The 15,937-nt window shown below is 36.6% G+C and overlaps 1 protein-coding gene across 1 annotated transcript; it reads right to left on the bottom strand.

Annotated features, from left to right (window-relative positions):
- Positions 1 to 776: 776 nt before the first annotated feature.
- Positions 777 to 10,097, bottom strand: LOC127656684 (mis18-binding protein 1-like). Its single transcript, XM_052145120.1, has 17 exons — positions 10,031 to 10,097; positions 8,595 to 9,246; positions 8,383 to 8,484; positions 7,428 to 7,723; positions 7,155 to 7,228; positions 5,856 to 5,977; positions 5,659 to 5,749; positions 5,442 to 5,554; positions 5,049 to 5,215; positions 4,864 to 4,939; positions 3,677 to 4,766; positions 2,622 to 2,791; positions 2,352 to 2,491; positions 2,079 to 2,221; positions 1,832 to 1,910; positions 1,665 to 1,716; positions 777 to 1,524 (listed from the first exon to the last, which is right to left on the bottom strand). The coding sequence occupies exons 2-17, from the start codon at positions 9,181 to 9,183 to the stop codon at positions 1,418 to 1,420; spliced, it is 3,411 nt and encodes a 1,136-aa protein (XP_052001080.1). The 5' UTR covers positions 9,184 to 9,246; positions 10,031 to 10,097; the 3' UTR covers positions 777 to 1,417.
- Between the last annotated feature and the right edge of the window lie 5,840 nt (positions 10,098 to 15,937).

Genomic DNA, 15,937 nt, shown 5'->3' on the forward strand with positions numbered 1-15,937 from the left:
TCACTACTGTGCCAAATTTTCTCCATTTGGAGATAATGCCTCTCATTGTGGTTCTTTGGAGTCCCAGTGCCTTTGAAATTGCTTTGTAACCCTTCCCAGACTGACATATTTCAATCGCCTTTTTCCTCTTCATCATCATATATATATATGTATGTATATATATATATATATTTTTTACCATGGCAATGTGCTATACTGGGTGAGACCTTTCTGCCTACTTCATGCTGCTGAAAAAGTTATATTTAGGTGTTGATTTGATTGAACATGCCTGGTGGTAATCAGGCCTGGGTGTGTCTAGTCCAGCTGAACGCCATTATCAATGGAGTTTTAGATTTGGGGATTTAATAACTAAGGGGGCAAATACTTTTCCACACATGCCCAGTTGATATTGGAATACCTTTTGCTTCAATAAACAACATTATAATTTAAAAACGTTATTTTGTGTTTACTCAGACTGCCTTTGTTTTGTGCTAGATTTGTTCTAATTTTTGAAATAATTTAGTATGAGATACACACAAAAACAGAAGACATCAAGATGGAATCAAATACTTTCTCACAGCACTGTAATATATCAGTCCTTTTGTTATTCTTTAATCACCTAGTTCTAGTTTCCCAGAGAAGCCCAGCTTGTCTATAATTTTGTTCATTCTTACCAGAGTTTAAAGGCTTTAACTTTTAATGTCCTTTAGCACTGTAAAAACCCTGTACACAAAAGAAAAATAAAGCCCACATGGAACATTTTTCAAAAATTTATTTCCAATAAAAATAATGGCTGTAAAATAAAGAAAAAAATAAAACTAAACAGCTCTAGTGCAGAACTGACATAAATGTATTGATAGCTCAGGAGTTCTGCCAAAATTTCCTTAACTACAAATGGTGGACAAAGATTGTTTTATTTGTTCAAACATTGCATTTGCTTATATATTTATTTACAACGCAAATCAAATAAAATTATTTAAAATGTTGCATTTTAAGTTGTTAAAGTAACTTGTATGGTAATTAGTTAGAACATATTGTCTCTTTTGCATCAAAACTTTATACTGAGTTTATTTTCATTAATTACAATTTGATGACATAACATCCACTCAGAATATGAACCCCCCCAAAAAACACAATATAACCCACTTTGAAAATCTGCATTGCTGAAGAACCCATTTCTTTTTAAAAAGTACATTTTACATGTAAAAAAATTTCATAATTTGAGCTGACTTGTTTGCTCCAGAATGTTGGCATTCATTCTGGAGTTAAGTTCTTTTACCACAACCCAAATAGCACTTAAAACAAATGGATGCTTGGTAATCCTAAAATATTGTAAAAATAAGTGACGGCCAACACTGTACTGATAAATCAGTCTCATCATAAGGAAACTAGCTGATTAAAGACACATTTTACAAATACTGAACAATAATAGTGAAACTCAACAATATTCCATAAAGTAATCATCCTCCTCATCACTGTCATCACCTCTCAAATGAGTTTCCTTATCTGAGAGCATATTCCAGACAACAAAGTCATCATCTTCAGCTGTTGAAAAAAAGAGGGAAAGAACAAATTAAAATAAGTAATAAATTACATGGATGAAAAAAAACAAATTAATTACACTTAGCATTGTTCAACCCTTAGTTATATGCACTCTTATCATAGATATATCAAAATTAGCATACCAACACATCTCTTTAGGGTCTTCTTGACTGCTGGAGTTGGTGAAAGTTTGTCCTATACAAGAAACATGTTGCATTAAAGGCAACGTTTATTATGTTTCAATAAATAAAACTGATCACTAATTGGAAAATGATAAAAACAAGTGGACTATTTATACTGCCTTTGTTACCATTAGTGCCGCTTTTTTGCCCTGTTTCTGTCCTTTCCGTTTATTCTTGAGATGGAAAATGTACTTGTCCATGTTGTTCCTTAAAAAAAAAAGAAGAATAAAACAATCAGATTAGACACCTGAAACAAAATTACAATGTAAAAAGAAAAAAGGAAGCAATAAACCTGACAAGAGCACTCGACATCCGCCCACTGAATTCTCCTAAAGCATGAAAAGATTTGGTAGTCCACTTAGGATAAAAACATACTTATTAATGGATCCCAGCATTCCTGGGCTGATGTGCAGACACTGAGGGGTCTTCACAGCAGAAATTATGCTAGAATTCGGTGTCTCGGGGTCCTGAAGCTGGCTGAAATCTTCTTCTTCTCCATTTGCAGACATTATAGGCAGCTAAAACGGCCAAATTAGAATTTGTTAGGTCGAGGGGGTAATTCAAACAATGTGCTTTATCATGTCTACACGATTCATAAACAATCTAAGTTGGTGTGGTTGACTCTGAAGCAATTAATGTAAAAAGCACCTTGATTTGTTTATTCTGCATAGGTGAGCTGGCAAAGACATCATCATGGTCATCTTTGGGCATGTGATCCAAAAAATATCTCATCTGATGTCTCCTTTTAAGCGTTCCTGCTCTAGCAGTTATTTCAACAACTTCCTTTCCTGTTAAGCAAAATATGAGATGAGGCATTGCTCTTCCCCTTTTGAATAACATGGATTTAGTCACCAGAAAACGTCCACAATTTACAAAATGTATAATAACTGTTTGGATTGTACAATAATGTTTGAGTACCTGGTTCCACAGTTGTAGTTGGTTTCTTCTGTGGTCTTTTTCTGGGTCTTCTGTTTGTATTTAGATGGGCATTACACTGTTCCTGACACTCTTCAGCTGAACGGGTGCCAACAAAATAGGCAACATTTACCCAGTAACCACTCTTGTGCTTAGGTAATGAATTCACAGCCCTGTCCAAAGAAACAAAAACCGTCATGATTACATGCAATATGTGTAGGACTAAAACAGTCATTTTTCTTTTTAAAATGTCATACCAGTATAATTTTTGTGAAGTTGGACAAACAGGCCTATATAATGTGATTGTAGCTTGGCTTCGGCCAGCTTGTATACACGTTAATCAGACCACTTCTGGCCTCGCCATAGTGCAAATGCTCCGAAAGACAGGGGTGACATTAGGGCTGTTACGATTAATTGTCAAAACAAATAATAGTGATTATGACGATTAATTGTCTGTTAAAGGGCTGTGACAATTAAATATCTCTTTTAGGGCTTTCATGATTAATCATCATATCAATTGCCATATATCTTAAGGTGCATGTGTGCTTCATATACCTTAAGAAGTCATTTTTACATATTTGCAAAAGCCTCTGATCATTGTAGCTCGGAGTTCAACTAAATGACACACAAACATCCCGTTGGTCACGTGTTCGCTTAAAATTCCCTTATTTGGGCATTAAAATGTGATTGGAATTTTAAGTGCACAATAATCAGATGATTATTTAATAATTGCAACATACCTAGGTGACATGCAATATGTATTTAACATGTTGTCAGCTGATGTCCTTCCCTAAAATATTCGATTATGCATTGTGTCAGGTATACTTAGAGAGAAGAAGAAAGTAGCTTGACTATGCAAAAACTAGTTGCACTTGGATTATAACTGTGCATGTAGACAAGGGTGCAACTACCCATTTTCGAGGATGTATGCGATACCTATATTGGTGCCCCCCCTTTTGAGAAATCAGTACAACATATTTCATATAAGGCAAATCTGTATTGGCATTCAAAACAATGCTTTCCAAATATGACCTTGACATGGACAAATTAAAGCTTACTCTTGTAGTTTTTGTAGCTCTTCTTCTGTCCATTTTCCATCTAATGCATCATCTTCATTCACATTGCTGATTTCTGTGTGTGCCTTTTTGCATCTGGTGCTTGCTTTTTCTGTGTCAGATTTCTTTGATCTTCTGTTATTTGGAACATTATGATGAACACTTTCCACATCTTCTGACTGCTCAGAATGCATGTCCAGTGAGGAAACCAAGTGTCCATTTGTTTTGAGTTTGGATTTACCTGAACCTTTCTTTTGCCTTGTTTTCTTCAATATGGCCCTCTTGTCTTGCTGTTCTCTCTCTCCATCATTATCAGAGGGCAAATCAACAGAATCTCGGACCAAAAAATTATCTGAAAACTTCTGAGTAATCTTTTTTGGTCTACGTGAAACTTTAACTTCATCTGGTTTATTTTGTTCCTTGTGGCTTGTGACCCCATTTGTTTTAGGTTTTGTTAGCCATATATGGTCAGTGGAGCCTCTTCCGGTACATATTTGTGATGTTTTTGCAGGGTCTGGTGATGCAAAAGAGCTGTTTGAGTCTGTGGAGTACTGTACTCTGGAGCATATGCGAGAACTTCGTCGCAAGGAATTGTTATCGGAGTCAGAATGTGGCATGGAGCGCAGTTCACCCTGACTTCGTTTTTGGGAGGACTTGCTGTTGCGCACTAACCTCTGATCATTCTCAGTGCCTGTATTCTGCTCATCAGAGGACATCCCACGTACAAGTGGGCAATGAGAATGTTGGTCAGATGTAGCATTGACTGAAACAGCTTTAGTGTACTTCTCAGTCATTTCTGACCCAGAACATGCTGTGTTTTCCTCTATAGAACTTGACAGATGTTCCTTGAGTGAGGTTCTTTGAGGCCGACTATGTTCAACAGCTTTCTGTTTAGCTGCACGGCTTAAGTTAGAGCTAGAAGCCATCACTGTGAATGCTTTCTGACCTCTTGCAGAATTATATGGTGCAGTGGTGCTCTCTGTTGGAGATGGATTGCTCTGAAATGGGTCCCTCCTTTGGGATTTGGAATGCTGCTTGATCTTCCTCCTCGGTACTGACAATTCATCTTCACTGCTAGATGTGTTATGCCTCCCTTTTGTAAAAAAACACAAATTATTGTGAAAACTTGCAATTAAAAAAAAACAATACACTACAAATGTATAAGTAAATTATCAATGCACAAATCTTACCTCTTCTCAGAGTTTCAGGCATGGTTGGTTGATCCTTTGTGATTTGTGCTGTTGCCATAGTTACTGGCTTCTTGGGCTACATAAAAAACAAATTTAATAAATAGCCTACTTTCAACAATATTAAAATATTGTCAATGCCACTAGAGATCAAAGACATTGTTTACACTGCTCAATGAAATGAGTACCGTGGATGCCACTGAGGTAGCGTAGTCTTCATGAATGGTGACATTCATGTCAGAGTCCATAACAATCCTCCCTCCTTTCCAATATTCCAAAGGAGGTTTGATGAGTCGGCCACTGCGTGACACCTTTGCACTACCCTGTAGTATGCTGTCAGTGGGAGTAATTGTAGCTGTACCACAAAAACGTCAATATATTAATGTGAAGAGAGTTTAAACAAAATATTTCAATTGGAATTCCAAACATTCTGATTTAAAATAGTAGGCAATAACCAAGATATAAAGTAAAGGACTGGATATCAACAACGAATGTCAATCTCAGATAGAAGTGTACAGGTCATTCTTTGCTAACACTACTTCTGTAAAAGTACAGCCCTACTGGTGAAATGATACACTCACATGTTGTAATGACTTGAAGCCTGGGTTGTTTGGATGTTGACTTTTTAGAGGCCTGTTGATTTTTGGCTTTGGAAGGTTTCACACTGTTGTCATCTTTCTGAGTTTTCTGGGATCTAAAAAAATAATTAGTCAAATCATTTAATGGAATGCCCAGTTTCTTATTTTAATAAATTAATGTTGTCTCTTCATAGGTAATTAAGGAGTAGAGGCAACATACCCAGCATGCTCAATCAAAAACTGACCCAGGTACTCCTTCCACATTTTTGGAAACCCAAATAGAAACTTCTTTAAAAACCAGGATGGAAATGCTGTGGAAAGGGGAAATACCACAATAAAAAAACTACATCAAAGTAATGAGATCTGATAAAATTAAAAGATTTTATTATGATAAAAAATAAAAAGATTATATCTTACATGGTTTGGGATGTTTAGCCATTCTCCCAATAAGCACATATGTTCTGCCCGATGTGGTCTTAAGCACATTACTTGAGATTCTTTCAGTGATAAAACTGCTATGCCAGGGTATCTTAGTGTCTCTATATGTGTAAAACAAAATCATTTCAGGCCATCAAAATATTTAAAATAATGCATGAAATCATACAGCTAACCTTTCTCTGGGTTTACATAGAAGACTGAATAGTGATATCACAAGCATTAAGTATAAGCTCTTTTCATGTATTCATGAAAACTCTATTACGGTAACATTAAAGAGATTTCACCAAGTTCACCAAGAAATAAAAACTGTCAACATTTACTCACTCTACTGTTGCCCCAAACCCATATGACTTTGTTTCTCTGTGGAACACAATAGATGTTAGGCAGAGAGAGATGGGGAAAAGGTGCAATGAAAGTGAATAGTGATTCTGCCTAACATCTCTTTTTGTGTCATATTTTTATGGAATAACACTAACGTGATAAATTATGACAATTAGCATTTTTGGATGAACTATCGTTTTAAAGGGATAGTTCAACTAAAAATAATTAAAAAAAAAACTGTCATAATTTACTCACCCTCATGCCATCCAAAGATATATATGGCTTCCTTCTGCACAACACAAAGATTTTGAGAAGAATGTAAATAAACATAAATGGTGAACAAAACTTTGTCCAAAAAACACAAAGGCAGCACAAAAGCAATCCATAACACAGGTTAAATCCATGTCTTCAGAAGTTATATGATAGGTGTGCATGAGAAACAGATTAATATTGAAGTCCTTTTTTCCAATAAATTCTCCATCATGCCCAGTGGGTGATGAAAACCTAAAACAGAAGAATGTAAAATTGGAGATTTTGTGTAAAAAAAAAAAGACTTCAATACGAATCTGTTTCTCACCTATACCCATTTTGCTTCTGAAGACATGGATTCAACCAATGGATTACTTTTATGCTGCCTTTATATTCTTTTTGGACATTTTACTTGCATTTGCCACCATTTACTCGCATTGTACGGGCCTACAGAGCTGAGATATACTTCTAAAAATCTTGTTTGTGTTCTGCTGGAGAAAGAAAGTCATACACATCTGGGATGGCATGAGGGTTAGTAAATGATGAGCTAATTTTCATTTTTGGGTGAACAGTACCTTTAATGTTGTGGATGTGTTATACAACATACAATGTATCAACTCAACAATTTATAATGTAGTGCATTTTAGACCGTGTGACAAGCCTTAAAGATATAGAAAAGCCATTCAGAAATGTAGAAGTAATTCTTACATCCGAATACCGTCAACCACAAGGTCTTTGTTGAGCAGTTTCAAAACCCAGTCTTTTAAACGAATCCCTCTCACCTAAAATGCAAAAGCAATGTAAAAATATAATACTATTGCTGAATTTGTTTGGAAGCATTAATACAGAAAAAGGGTCAATTCAACAGAATAAAAACAAAAGCCTATTACATTATATAACCCACCAAATAATTATATTATTGCATTATTTTTGCATTAAAGAACTACCAAAGGATTTTGAATTTCATTGTTTTTTACTTACGTCGGTTCCTTCATCTGAATCCATTAGTCTACCTTGATGTTTAGACTGAATCACGGATGCTTGCTTTCGTGGGATCAAGACACGTGGAGAGAGCTGCAGGAGAGGATCCTCTAGCAGATTATGAGGGGGTTGAGGAGGTCCTGGGACCAGATCTGTGCACTCTGACTGAGACTCTGATTGGCAAAGGGTATAAGACCCAGGACTACTGGAAACATCCATTTTTGAGCCATCTTCTGTGTTATCTTTTTCTGCTGAATCAGTCAAAGTGCTTCTCTCACCAAATACAGCACAACCACCTGCAATCACACATTACAGAGGGCTATGAGCAATGAAACTTTTCAACTTTGTAAAATGTAAGCATTACTAATAAACAAATAAATTCTAAATTACTGGTTTTGAGTCTGCAATTTTTACTGCCTTTTAGTAGAACTGTGAAGGCTTCATATAATGTTCTGTTGTTCCCATTTCAATCTTTAAACCATGTTTTGTCATCTTTAGCATTTTTTGTTTGTCTTACATTTCTTAATTTATAACTTGCATGATTAAATGATTTATTCAACAGTCAGTAAGTCTCTGTTTGTAACCTCTGTTTTGTAAAATCGTAGACTAATTATCATGTTATCTATTTCTGCCTGGATTTCAAGATCATGGACTCCTCTTGAACCAAGTGCATATGGTTAATTGTTCTAAATAACTGTAATAAATGATGAGTAATGCAGGGTAGGGTAAAACAAAAAGTTTTTGACGTCCTTTGAACCGCTGCAATAACTGATCAACTGAAAAGTTGAGCTAATTTCTCACCAGAAAGCACCCTCTCCAACACAGGAGGCTCGGAATAAACAAATGAAAACAAGCTGCAGTTTATCACATTGCTACAGACTGATTGTGTCTCACTCAATACAAACGTCCAACAACAGTAACTGCAAGGGTAAAACTATAGACATTAAAATCATACGTCTGTATTTGTTGAAAATATTTATCTCTGGAAATTGCTTTTGCTTTGCCTTCATCTCAGGAAACACACCCCCGGGTAGCTTCTCAAGCAAAACATACGGTTCTAGATACACAAACAATAATAAAAAAATTATATTAATAGGATTCAATTATAACAATCTGTTTACAGTATGTAAAATAAATCTGAAGAAAAAAAAAGAGAGAAAAACTAACCAATAAATGACTCTGTATTAAAGGTTTCATTTGGCCTGCCAGGCACTTTCTCGACATTGATGGGACGGTTCTCTTTAGGAAAGTCCATCTCTTCATCCTGTGGAACTTCTTTCTGTGACCGTGGAGGAGAAAGGGCTAAAACATATGCCTCCTGGTTGGGGTTCCTCTTTTGTGAGTACTGGATCTTGGAGCTCAAAGGGGCACTGTTACACTTCTCTTTGTTTCTTACAGGCTCAGAGGCAACCTCATTTCCTACAGCATTTTGAATTTGAACTTTTGCCTTCATTCTTGCAAAAATCTTTGCTGGCGTCTCAGTGGCCCTTTTCAGCATCAGGTCAGCGTTGGCAAGGGCAACCTCTGCAGTGGCATTGATGGTGCTGAGTTCACAGGGGATATTTGGGCTGTGTTCTTCGGCACACTGTGCTGTGGAGTTCATCACAATGTCTCGGTTTGAAAGTTTTCTGCCTGACCCAGTTACACTGGGAACCCAATTGCGACCTGTTTTATGCATTGTTTTGACTGGTGTAATCATGTCACCAGGTTTAGGGACCTGAGGAACAGTGAAATAGTCTTCTGGTGGATGATACATTGTTGTGTTCAAAGAAAGCCAGTCTGTTTACATTCCCCTTATGATCCATTATCTCATAAAGTCCTATAAGAAGAAAGATACAAGAAATACAGAACTAATTAGCTGAAGAATCGCAACAAAAATATGCAGTTTGATGCTTCTTCTCTCCTATAAATCTGAATGCTTCAACAAAGTATCAGATTGACAGAATTTGTATTGAAATTGTGACAACACTTTACAAAAGTTCTAAGCTTTGATGACATTAGTAAATGCATTAGGTATCATAAACGAATTTTCTTTTTTTTTTACAGCTGCATTTATTAATCTTGGTTAATGTTTTGAATATACAATCGATCTTTAGTTAGTGTAAGTTCATAATGCATTAGCTAATGTTGACATACGACTTCTAATGTCAGATGTATATGAATATATTAAGTTGAGTATAATGTAGTTAACTTATGTCGAAAAATACAACCTGAAATATTGTATGATGCACTTCTGTTAAGTGTTACCGAAATTACAAACTTAGTGACTTTTACAGCATCAGTGATCCAACACTATAAGTAAAGTGAATCTGCAATGTGCACAACCTGCCGTAGAACAAAAATTGATACATGAATCACTTATATGATACAAATACATACAAATCTAAAGACTTCAGAAAGTTAGTTGGTGTGCAGATTACTAAAGATAACACAAGAATAACCCATGCACACTTATCCATCGACCTCTCGTGTAAAACAACCAATTGCGTATCAGCGATTGAAATAAAAATGAACCCAAACATAATATATAGGTGAATTTGTGATAATAGAATAGATGTTTTGTAAAAATACGGCTGATATAAAAAAGGAAAAAACTCCCTCACCATTCTGACCCGTTTGAATTTTCCAGGATAAAGCGCGCCTAACGTCTCTAGTCGCGTAAAGAGTGCGTCACTGACGTATATACCGCTACTAGGAAGCGTGCGTGATGATTGTGCAAAATTGACTATGTTTATTACATGGTTTTTTGGAAGGAAAAGGGAAAAAGAGAAAGGAAGAAAAAAAAAGGAAAAAAAAGGACATGTTTTTCTGCTGTTTATTTATTTATTTTTATTATTTTTATGGTGTAATGCATATAAACTAATATAACAAGCTTTGTCAAAGTGTAATGTAACCCTCATTGTTCTTTTTTGTATATGTATTTGTTATTTTTATATTGCATAATAAAAATAAAAAAGTAAAAAAAAAAGAAAAAAAAGAAAAAAGAAAAGAAAAGCGTGCGTGAAGTTTGCATAATTCAAAAGTACTTGTGTCAGTAATATGAGGTTGTAATAATACAAAATAGCGTTGCGCCGCGTCCAGCTATTTTTTATTTATTTTTATTTTTTTATTTTTTTATAAACCTTGAAACTCTTAACCTATACTTAAGAAGTTTTCCTAATTTTAGGTAATACTTTGGAAAATGACAACACTTAACGTTTTCTTAAAGGGTAACTAAACCCTAAACCAACTTTTTTTTAGTTAATGATCTGTAAGAATGGGGCTTTATTAGTACTGGTCATTGATTCCAAGTAATTTTTTTTGACATTTGTGTATAAAGTGTTTTAATTCTACAATATATGGTGTAAAAACGTCTGAGTGCTGCCCTCTTCAGGTTGAACGGTGGCTACTGCAGTTGAATTTTCCTATTGGCTGTTTGCGGTACTTCGTGACATAAGCGGTGACAGCTGACGTAAGCAGGTTCCAGCTCACCACCACGCCCTTGGTACGAGCTACCACGCCCATGGCAGTATAAAAACCATCTTCGTCAAAACCACTGTAGCGAGTCAGGAGTTGGAATTGCGAGTACTGAAAATGATCAGGATAGAGTGTTTTAGCATCTATTTAGCATAGCATTTATATAGTTATTTAGATTATTTCGTGTAGCCTAGGTAGTTAATTAGCATATTTGTTAGTGTAGTATTGTTAGAAGCATAGTTAGTTAGTAGCATAGTATTGCGTCGGTTAGGATAGCTTCAAGTTAGCGTAGATTATCTGTATTTAGTACAGTGGTCAGGATGGTACGTAGGTGTAGTGTTTCTGGTTGCAACAGCACTGCTGGACTGTATAGCTTTCCAGCAGACTTGGAAATTAGGCGCCAGGGGTTGCACGTCCTTGTTCTGGAAGACCGCGAGTTCCCGCCTAGAGCTGGAGGAGTGTGCAAACTGCATTTTACGCGGGATTGCTTCTCCAACGCAATGGAGGTGGAAATGGGCTTCTCCAAACAGCTCGCGCTGAAAAGCGACGCAGTGCCAAACGCTACTCCTCCTGCATGGACTCCACCACCTCAGCGGCGTCTTGAGGTGAGTGAACATATATATTTGAATCACAATTTATGGTTAGGCTAAAGTTAATCCTCTGGGGTCGACAAACGCGCGTTCGCGATGCGGGAGTGTTAAACGTATTGCACCCTTATACATTGTATTACGGTATTGACTACCTGTATATTTTTATTTGGAGGTATACGGTTTTGTACATGATGACGTTACACTTTACGTCACATTCTTCTAAGTTGAGAGAACAGCTAACTGATGTTACGTTCAAGTGAAGCTTGCTAAATAAAAATCCTGCTAAAAGGATAAACATCACTGAACAGCGTTTCGTTTGTTTTTCTTGCACGCGAGTGAAGGTGAATGCGCACTCGGATGCTCAACAGGGAGTTAAAACCGCAGATTGAGCCAGCGGCTCGAATTGATATGGCTCCGGCCCTGTGTCCACAGACAATTCACCCTCCTCCACTTCAGGCGAAGGTGGGGGAGAAAGGGCCTCGACTTCAAAAGACCGCTCCGTGGCAAAGCTACTTGCGTCACTCCAATCACTCTCCATTTTAGAGTCTGACAGCAGCTGTCAATTAATCTGTCACTATGGGTCTCAGGTGCACGCCCCCCCCCCGGCTCAGCCCCACCCTCGGTTCGTCCCCTCTATCCCCGCTGGGGTCTGCCCACTTTTCAAGCATTTTTCAAATATTGCTAGTGGGTGGAGTCAGACTCTGAGCAGGGGTTTAGTTACCCTTTAAGTAACACTTAAGGGTTATTCCCTGCAACACCCTTAAGTTTAAGAGAAACATTAAGGTGATCTTAAGGGGAAAATTACACTTAAGGTGCTTTATGCAACTGGGCACAGACCCTAAAAGTGAGGTGAGATTTAAATGTTTAAATAAGTAATAATAATAATTATTATTTACATTTATAGCATTTTTTAGGCACCCAAAGCACGGGGAATCTCCTCAACCAACACCAGTGTGCTGCATCCACCTGAATGGACCCCAGAACACCCACCACACACTAGTTATTGGTGGAGAGGAGAGTAGTGTGATGTGGCCAATTTAGGGATCGGGATTGTTTGGGGGCCATGATAGATAAGGGCCAATGGGGGGGAATTTGGAAAGAACACCGGGGTTATACACTTACTCTTTAAGTTCCCTTGGATTTTTAATGACCACAGTGAGTCAGGACCTCGATTTAACGTCTCAAACGAAAGAATGTTCTTTTTAAACAGTAGTGTCCCCGTCACTATATTGGGACATTAGGACCCACACAGACCACAGGGTGAACACCCTCTGCTGGCTTCCCTAATACCAGTCTAGTACCTCAAACTGTGCTGCTTTTCCAATCAAATGTAAGTGTTGGCATTAGGAGGCACACTGCTGTATATGTGCACATGTTAAAGGTGGATTAACTTTCTTTTTAATCCACCTGTCTCTTTCAGGAACCATGATGTTCCAGCGTCAGTGTTTCTTGCACTTCAGCACTTATCTCGACTTAAGCAGTTAGTGATTTTATATGCACCTCAAACCCTAGTCCTACTGTCCTTAATCTGACTCAAAAAAATCACGTCCAAAGAAACAAAATCCGAGTGCATCATTCCTCAGGACCAAACCACATGCACTTGTGGCTTTTATTGATAAGTGTGATTGTTTACACACATGTTAAACAATTTATTTGATGGACATTCATGTTGTCTTGGGATGCTTTACAGAACATTCTGTCTTACAGACAGGTGACGTTTTAATGTGGTGAATACGTAAGATGAAAATGGAAAGAATTTGGAAACAATGGAGGACTGTTTACCGTTAACATTTTATAGGCATAACTTTATTAAAAAATGTATTGTAAAAGGCTTAAATGAGAAATATGATTGTTATGTGATGCCAAATCCACACATTTTGTCTGCTATGATTTTATATGCCATCATCTGTATTCCCTTGATGCATGATTTAAATACTGCTATGTAGGTTTAAAAATTATATTCAATCATGCGCTATTTGTAATTCTTCAAGAAAGTCATGAAATTAAATTCTTTTTCGGACTACATATTCCCCAGCTTTAACATCCAGACCCCTCCACTAGGTGGCAAGCTATTCACACATGAGTATAATAAATCAATAAATGCATTCAATCCTCAAAATCCATGTTATAGTTAATACACAAAAGATTATGACTTTAAAGTGCAGATCATAACTGTATTTTACCAAGTATTTTCAAGATGTACATGAAAATGTTATACACACTTTAGTTGTACGTTTTTAAATTAAGATTAAAAGTAAAACAAAACAAATTGACATAAAATGCTTTTTAAAGGGAAAGCATCGTTATTTTCGTGAAGATAATTTTATACCACATTAATCAACAAGCATGCAGTTCATTGTGATCTCACATTTTCAGACATAAAAATGTATAAATAATCATATGATATAATCACACTTCTAAAAGGTTTACTCCTAGCACTGAAGGTCAAAGGATTAATATTGTTATATTATAACGAAGACTACTTTTATTAATTTAAGACCCATAATAGCTTATAAATCAAATATAATTGTATACTTGATTGCATTTCACTTTCCAGTTAAGACGTTGGAAGGGGATTTATGATATGTAATTAAATACAAAGGATTTCCATCAGGTTTTACGAATCCAGGGTCAGTAAATTAAAAAGGTATTACGAGTTAAAAGCAATTGTGATCACAATTAGTTGCAGTAAAACTGATGCATTATTATACATAAAATACTAAAGGGTTAATGTTTGGATGTTTTAATCCCACTCAAAATGTTTCAGTTGTAGAACCCTCTGAGTGTAATGGCACACCAACACAGGAACTGGAGATGAACCCAGGTGTGGGTGTTTATTGAACAGAACAACCAGGTAAGTAGTGCGAGGTGTGTACACAGGCAGGTATAGTGCTTTATTAACAACAGTCTTTCGTAAAACCAGAGAACGAAGGTAGAAGGCGACCAACTGATCGCCACTATGATTTCATCTGCATTTCTGGTCCAATCCTTGACAAAACAGGAAACAAACTTCAAACCAGGTTTAAGACATGTAACATCCATAAACTGAGGAGCAGGTCAGTATTTAGAGGTATAATGCAAACTCAGAGTTCTCAAAGTCACTTATCTTGCACATCCAGAGCAGATAGTTGATAAACAGGCTATGTAAAATTCCGGGCCGATTTCTCTTCCCAGTCCAGCCCTGGTGTGAGGTTTAAGTGCAAGTCCAAACAGGGTGATGATGAGCAGCAGGTGTGCATGATTAACACTCAGGCGAGTGAGAGGAGGTAACTGATGGAGTGAGGGAGAGGGAGCAGAGTGTGGCGTGAGAGAGGGAGTCCGGTGGATGTGTGACAATGAGAAGTTTTATTGCGTATAAAAACTGTGAGAAATCTTCCATTAACCGAGGATGGATCATTTAGCAAATGAGAGATGACAAGGACAACATATCATTCCACATTATATCCAACTCAAAGAGAAATAATGTGTTCATAAGTAATAATGGTGACTGAGTGAAAACACTTTGGTGTGCTATGAAATGCAATGCGATATTGCGTAAACATTTACATCTAGAAGACTGAAATATTTCAACATCCAACTCTCTCTGCAATTTGAAAAAGAGTGTTTAAGTTTGGCATGAGTCTGCCTTTGTAAAATGTGAGTAATTTGTTTTTATCTTTAACAGATAAATGTGTTGTGTCAAAGTTGTGCATTTCTTAGTTGGTTTAGTACATTTTTCTAAAGATATTTAATTTGAGGCCAGGTAAATATTCTTAGTATGCACGTTGCAGGAATTCGTATCATTTTTCACCTCAGCATGAGAACTTATGCATTCTAATCCTTCAGCCATATGCTCTGAGATGACTACAGCAAAAGAAAATGACAGTCTGGAGAAAAGGGGGACTGCTGTATTCTCTTTGAATTTTCAGATATTCTAACATCTTTCAGAATTCTTACCTTGCAGTGTTTCACAGAACTGTCTGAAAACGTGTTTTACAACGTCAACACCAAAAATACCTACAGTCTTACCCAGAGGATTCTAATTTTGCGATTTATTAATTAGTGTTGGTTTTCATTAGATGTTGTTTGCGTCTAAATTAATAAAATCCCCATGTGTTTTGTTTCTTTTTAAGAGTATCTAACCGACTGCAGGATTTCGCTTATGGAATTCATTCAGTCATAGAACTACATGGATCACATTTTATATTGAAATTGCATTTGATTAGAAGATGGTGCAAAACGTCTCTTATAGCATCTATTGAATTTCACTTGAATCTCTCTTGAAAGTATTTCAAACTATAAAAGGAGTTTCAGAACACTTTTGATGCTCTTTTTGGCTCGGGATGGGATAATTTTTGACTTTAAGTTCATTGATTTGACCCTAAATAATAATAAAAATGTCAGGCCAACTAGAGCTTAAATTTCATGGTAGCTTGTATGAAGCAAGAAAATGCCACCCCCATTAATTTAGTTTTGATAGAGATG

Source organism: Xyrauchen texanus, chromosome 16 (genome assembly GCF_025860055.1).
Source record: "Xyrauchen texanus isolate HMW12.3.18 chromosome 16, RBS_HiC_50CHRs, whole genome shotgun sequence".
In the NCBI taxonomy this organism is placed as follows: Eukaryota; Metazoa; Chordata; class Actinopteri; order Cypriniformes; family Catostomidae; genus Xyrauchen; species Xyrauchen texanus.

Coding starts and splice junctions, on each gene's coding strand:
- LOC127656684 (XM_052145120.1), bottom strand. CDS start 9,183: ATGTATCATCCACCAGAAGACTATTTCACTGTTCCTCAGGTCCCTAAA. Junction 2,222..2,351: donor TGCAGAATAAACAAATCAAG/GTGCTTTTTACA, acceptor TGGCCGTTTTAG/CTGCCTATAATGTCTGCAAA. Junction 1,525..1,664: donor GACCCTAAAGAGATGTGTTG/GTATGCTAATTT, acceptor TTTTTTCAACAG/CTGAAGATGATGACTTTGTT.